Genomic DNA, 7098 nt, shown 5'->3' on the forward strand with positions numbered 1-7098 from the left:
GCTTACTGGTCCTGGCATTCCAGCCTGATATAGCTGTCTCCTGGGAGGCTCTGACAGTACCCGACTAATACAGAAGAAGAGGCTCACAGCCATCCATTGAACTGAGTACAAGGTCCCCAATGAAGAAGCTAGAGAAAGGACCCAAGGAGCTGAAGGGTTTGCAGCCCCTTAGGATGAACAACAATATGAACTAACTAGTACCCTCAGAGCTCCCAGGGACTAAACCATCAACCAAGGAGTACACATGGTGGGACTGATGGCTCTGGCAGCATGTGTATAGTAGAGGATGGCCAAGTCAGTCATCAATGGAAGGAGAGGCCCTTAGCCCTGTAAAGGATCTTATTTTATTTTATTATTATCCCATATAAGCCTGTTTTTTTTTTTTCTAATGAGAAACAGAAATGAGGTAGATTCAGAAGGAAGGAGAGGTTGGAAGAAGCAGAGAGGAGTAGAAGGAGGGGAAACCATAATCATGATAGACTGTATGAGAAAAACTATTTTCAATAAAAGGAGAAAAATGCATGCCCATTTACAGGCCCAACAATCCTGAATATAGAAGAATGAATAATACTGAACCATACACTCCCTCGGATTCACCGGTAGACTTCCTCCAAGGTTCCCAGGCCAGGAGTGGAAAGGGAAAGTGTACACAGAGGGAAGGGGTTGGAGAAGACAGAAAACTTCAAAAGATGGGAGTAAACTATCCATGCTTTTCAACAATGATCTTGGATTTGGAGAAATATTTTTCCCAATGCCCTCATAAGGAAAATCATTCTCAACTTGGAATTTTGTAGCTGGCCAAACACAGAATTTTATAGTCGGCCAAAAGCTTGATCAAGTGTCAGTGGAAGATTCCATTTTCAGGGATACAAAGATCAGAGACATTTACCTCCTTCTCCTCAATGTATTTCCATAAAAGCAAGGGATAAAGAAGCAGGCACAGGAAACAAGGGCATCAGAAAATGTGGAGCCAAGCATCTGGGTGTCACATGTATCATGGGCTTCTTAGACAGGCCCTTTCTTCCAGGTCTGCATACTTTCTTTGCTCCCCATATTCATGATCCATGTCTTGTTTGTTTCAAAATTATCATTACTAGTTTGTGTGTATTTATGAGAACTATGTCGTGTATGGGTGCTTTGCCTGTATATAGGTCTATGCATCATGTGCACTCTTGGTGCTTGCAGCAAGAACATAATGCGATCTTTGGAAGTAGCATTGCATGCATGAGCCACAGTGTAGATGCTGGGAGCTGAAATGAAGATCATCTAGAAGAAAAGCTAGAATGCTTAAACATTAACCCATGTCTCTAGCTCTTCCCTGAATTTAAATTTGTAAATTACATGTATGTGAGGGGGGAGGAGGGGGAGGTGGGGGGGAGGGAGAGAGGGAGAGGGAGAGAGAGAGGGGGAAAGAAAGAGAGAGAGAGAGACACATATGTAGATGTCATGGTATGCAAATGGAGGCCAATGGGCAGCTTATGAGCACTGTTCTTTGTATCCATCATGTGGGTCCAGAGATTGAACTCAGGTTTGGCAAGTGCCCACTTGAACTACCTTGCCAGCTCTTGGTTTTCTTAAAACCTCATCTTTTCTCTTCTATTGTTTCCATCCTTTCCTTTTGCCAAACTTGTTTTACTCTGTGTTTTTCTAGATTTTATTTCCCACGTGTCTAGTTTTCTTGATCTTCATGTCAAGAATATTCTAAAATCCTGAAACTGTTTGCCCTGTATTTCCTCTTCTTAGACTCTGGTTACAATTTGGTCTGCAGACATCTTCTTTAATTATCTTATTTGACAGAGGCTCTGCTGTACTCTTTGGGGCTTGGCAATTTGAATTTGGGGATTTAGTAAAAGGAGAAATTAGACGACGATTTCTCTAAATTGAATTAATCTGCTACAAAAACAGAAGTATTCAGACAGTGATAAATACATTTGAAAAGTATTGAGAAAGTGGGGATGACCATGGTAAGAAAATTATAAATATAAATTTGTCAATAAGAAGAGTAAAAAAAAAGTCTCAATCATTGGAGGAATTCAATTTTTTTTTTTTTTTTTTTTTTTTTTTTTTTTTTTTTTTTTACGTGCTACAAAACAGGCAGTGACAAAGTATTTCTTCATTCAGACTATTTATATTGCAAGGTTAACTTTTGCTATAGTTGTTAATTTTATTTACTTTTGAGCCACTGCATTTGAATAGAAACCCATGTCTGCCCATGAGAAATATATCTTAGTTAGAAAAATGATCAAGGCTGGTCAGAAGATGGTACAATCAAAAGTGAAATGCAGTCTCTTTGAATGCCTTTATAATATTAAATATAATTCCCACAACCTTGATTTTTCCTACTTCATGTCTTTAAACCATTTCTTTTAGGAGACATTTTAGCAAAATTAAGTGGCCATAGAAAACTGGCTGCTCTGCTTGACTTCTAGTCCTGGTACCTCAGGATTTTGGGGTACCAGCAGGTGGGACTTCTAATGTTTTAAGGTATTCAGTCCCTTCTTTACTGGTCAATGGTAACCTGAGGAAACTTTTACATTTCTTGACTGAAAGACACAACTCTGCCCATACAGACACCAGATTCTGTGCTGCCATATCTAGCTTGAGATGTAATTCACATTGAAGAGAGGCTGAAACATCAGAATAGCAAAGAATTTACGGAGATACAAAATCACTTGGTAAAATGATTAAGATGGGAGGGAAAAAATGCTTACCTTTTGCAATGAAATAATTATGATATAATGAAAACCAAACCATTTGTCAGAATCTGATAAATATTTATTAAATGATTCCATGAATATAAATAAGCAAAAATGAGAGATATCACCTTTGGATTTGACCTACTTCTTTTAAGGCTTATTTTGGTATATTATTTTATAGCAGACTAGCTATTTTAAATGACAGAATTATCAAATTTAATGTATAACCCTCCAGGCCCATGATAAATTGAAGAACTAAATCATTATGCAAATTAGAACCTATTAAATAATATTTGAATCCCAATAGCCTAGATAAAAGTAGACTTCAAAAAAAGACTTGTATATTCATCTACCTAATTTAATTGAACATTAATTGGGCTTTTAATATGATTCAAGTATTATGTGGGAGGCTAGGGAAGCAATGGTGAGCAGAGCAGACTACATTCATTCATTCAGTTCAATCTGTGGTAGAGGGAATAGAAAAACAGTCAACAAAAAGTCATTCATATTAGAAAAATCCATCTATATATTTATTACCCTAAGATTTATTTAAAATTGTATTGAACTGGGGGTATAAAATAGAAAACATCTTTAAAACCATAGCTGATGCCCTCCTCAAGTATAATACATAGACCCTAGACCATGGGACAAGGACCACTGGAGAAGGACAGGAGGAAATGCATGGCATAACTGGATCCTGGCCGAGTGAACCTTGACATTATTTTACTGTTGCAACAGAGAATAAGCAGTGAAATTTAGTGTGTAGTTATGTATACATCCTTATTCTTTGTACAAATAAATATTTCTGAATAGCCATATGCAAAAAATTTCCTGTTTTGATGATTTCCATTTTATTATAAAATACATTTCTTTATCTGTTCATCTATAGTTTAAAAAACTTTAAACCAAAAAAAAATGGGTTTAATTAACTTTTTTTTTTTTTTTACCATGGATGATTTACTTTATGTTTTCTTTAAAAATTTTGAGATCTGCCAGGCAGTGGTGGTGTACGCCTTTAATCTAAGCACTTGGGAGGCAGAGGCAGATGGATTTCTGAGTTTGAGGCCAACCTGGTCTACAGAGTGAGTTCCAGGACAGCCAGGGCTATACAGAGAAACGCTATCTTGAAAAACCAAAAAAAAAAAAAAAAAAAAAAAAAAAAAAAAAAAAAAAATTGAGATCTAAAAAGGAATTTTAGGTAAGTGTTCTTGGGGGACTTTTTTTTTATGATTCATAATGAAACATTTCTCAGACCTTAGCATGAATATTACTATCATGTACTGGCCTTAAACTTTAATTTCCCCATGAGTTACATTTAAAAAAATCCAATTTAATAACTGGTAGAAGACTTTATTACTTACAGTTAAGGTGTGAAAACTGTGGACTAGACAGGAAGCGACTGTGGTCCTGCCAAGAGGAAGAGTGATCTAGGCCGTGAGCGTGGGAACCAGCAGAGAAAGGCCTGTCGTCCTGAGAAAGAGCAACACACTTCAGTTCCATGATCACAGAATACATGGAAAGAGAGTCATGTGAATATCCTGACTGCAAACTGGACCTTACTATGCAAGCTACACTGTACACGCATGGGCTAGTGATAATGGTCTTTGCATAAAATAAAACACAGGATGTGCTAAGGCACATATATGAAAAAGAAAAAAAAAATCACTCATGTCGTATGGCATATTTCTTTCCAGACCTCCCCTTCCTCCTCCACGTAAAAAGGCTTTAGAAACATACTTGTCAAACCTCGTGTTCTTTGCATTTAGTTGTAAACATTTGAAAGTCATCCTATTATCCCAATCTCCAACTTCAGTGTTACCCATATACTAGCCTGTGGGCACACTGTGCTTTACTAAGTCATTATTTTGCTTGGCATTTAGATGGTGTCCAGGGTTTTGCTTCCATAAATAACACTGTAAGAAATACCTTTAAATATGTAAGCTTTTCCATACTTAGGTATGTCTCTTATAACAAATTCTCAGTTGGAAATCTTGGGTCAATAAAAACAATTTGATGTTTAAAATGAATTTTACCAGACTGTTTTCTCTATGACTAATATAATTATGCACATCCAACAAATATTTATTTAAAAATATACATAATGGGTTCCTTTCTTCCTATGTTGCATAAATGTGTCCTTCTCAACTATTAGATGACAACTTTAAACAGTTTCATTATTTAAATTGATTAAAAAATGCTTTGATATACTTAAGTCGTAAAGGTGCAACTTTTAAAAATGATTCTTTTCAAATTATTTATTATCGTTTTTGCTCTCCATCCTCCATTCATTCAGAATAATTGGGGTTGGAATTGGGGCTGGACCAATAACAAACAAGATTATTGGGGCATAGCATCAGTAAACTTTCAGGTTTCCGAAGGAAGAAGGCATTTACTGAACAAATAAGCTGCATGAAGCATGGTGTAATTAGAAGCATAAGTACTCTAAGAACAGTAAGTAACAGAAAGAAAGACAATAAAATTAAGGCCAAAGAAGATGACCCTTGGAGATGATGTTCAAGAACTATTTGAGTATAGCTAAACAATGATATGGGGGAGAGACAGGGAGGGCGGAGTAATGTGGAAGGAGTTGAGGAAGACTTGGGGTGCTTGCTTGAGGCTATAGCATTCTCAACCTGCCAAAGTGTTTATAGTGAAGTCTAGGGGTGGCCCGAAGCTATATTTATGATTTGAAATTTTTACTTTTTTAGTTAAATAGTTGTGTGCACACACAAGTGCAGTGCAAGCATTTGCTGCTGTGTGTGTTGGCTGGAGGAAAGACCTGCAGAGATGGTTCTCACCTTTTATCTGTGTGAAATCTGCAGATTGGACTCATATTGTCCAGCCAGAACAAAGGCCTAAACCCATTGAGCCGTCTTGCTGGTTTAAAGATTAAATTTTTTTCTTCCTTAGATTTATTTATTTCATGTATATGAGTAGTACACTGTAGCTGTCTTCAGACACACCAGAAGAGGGCATTAGATCCCATTACAGATGGTTGTGAACCACCGTGTGCGTGCTGGGAATTGAACTTAGGACCTCTGAAAGAGCAGCCGGTGCTCTTAACAGCTGAGCCATCTCTCCAGCCTCAAGATTAAATTTCTTTATCACTTGAAAACAATATCACTTGAATACAATAACATTTTATAAAGAGAAGGATGACAATGAGGTGGGACTATAATCTAAAACATCTAACAAAGGACTAGCTAAGGACAACTGGTGTCTGGAGAAAGGAATCAGGAATGTTGACGATTCCGTATCAAGCAACTGAGGGTGATGTGGTCCATGGAGATGTCACAAATATAGTCCATCATGCAGTAAGGCCTCACAGCACATTACTACCTGATACAGTCACTGGCATTCTCAGGTCTATCTTCACCAGCCTTTTGTTTTGGTCACAGATATTGTATATTAAATGCAAATAAACAAAAAGTTCAAAAAAAAGCATACACACACACACATACACATTTATCTAAATAGATCCTTGTTTCCCTCTTGTTCCTCATGTCCTTGTACATTACAAGCTCCAGATCTACTAACACATCTCCACCAACCTCCTGCTTCTCCTAGGATTACTCTGTATGTGAGAGTATTTTCTCCACCACCGCCACCACCACCACCACCATCATCATTGTCATCAATATGCCATAGTTTTATTTACACTCTATTATCTACACTTAAGATTCACTTCAAGATGTGTTTCCTACTCTAAGCAAAACTGTGTGAAAGACCCATTGCTACAAAAGGCTTGTTTATGTTTTAATTTCCTGGAAGTGAGATCACTGGATGGTACATTTTCCACATGCCACTGAAGTTGTTCATCTCATAGATTTTGATAATTTGTGTTTTCACTTTAATACAGAAGAATATTTATAATGTCCTTTGTCTTGCTTCTTTGGGCTGTCATGGGTTAGGTACAAGTATAATATGGTGTTCAACTTCTAAGTATTTGGTTATTTCCTAAGCAGCTATATGCTATTCATTTTTTTCTTTCATCTTATTGTGGGTAATATTTATAATTTCAATCAAAAAAGTCTTGAAATGACTTTAATCACCCAGAACATATTGTCTATTCTGGAGAATGCTCAGGATGTACTTGAGCTGTCTCTGGGGGACTGGTCTGAAAGTATCATGTAGCTTTGGTCAGTTGATGCTGCTGCTGCTCTGGTCTTCATGGTTTCTTCTGCCAATGGCATTGGTTATAAGAAAAGAGAGAAAGGAAAATGGTGATGTTTGTGAATACAGGCTGCAGCTCGTGGTTCTGCGGGTAATTGTTGCTCCATGTGTTCCGATGATCAGTTGAATGTGGCAGTGTCCCTAGTTCCATTCTTTGCATGTGAGAACTATGGAGATTTAACTACAGCTGTAAGTTTGAACATGCCATGCCTTCAAAGTACAGTCAGAG

The 7098-nt window shown here is 37.2% G+C and overlaps 1 protein-coding gene across 2 annotated transcripts in view; it reads right to left on the reverse strand.

Annotated features, from left to right (window-relative positions):
* The window catches only part of Cep128 (centrosomal protein 128), a 389783-nt gene that overhangs the window by 4969 nt on the left and 377716 nt on the right, over nt 1-7098 (reverse strand). For both annotated transcript variants that reach the window (XM_031356808.1, XM_031356807.1), the window contains one exon: nt 4058-4166. In XM_031356808.1, coding sequence (XP_031212668.1) covers nt 4058-4166 — 109 coding nt within the window. The remainder of the gene's footprint in view (nt 1-4057; nt 4167-7098) is intronic.

Source organism: Mastomys coucha, unplaced genomic scaffold, assembly GCF_008632895.1.
Source record: "Mastomys coucha isolate ucsf_1 unplaced genomic scaffold, UCSF_Mcou_1 pScaffold6, whole genome shotgun sequence".
Classification (NCBI taxonomy): Eukaryota; Metazoa; Chordata; class Mammalia; order Rodentia; family Muridae; genus Mastomys; species Mastomys coucha.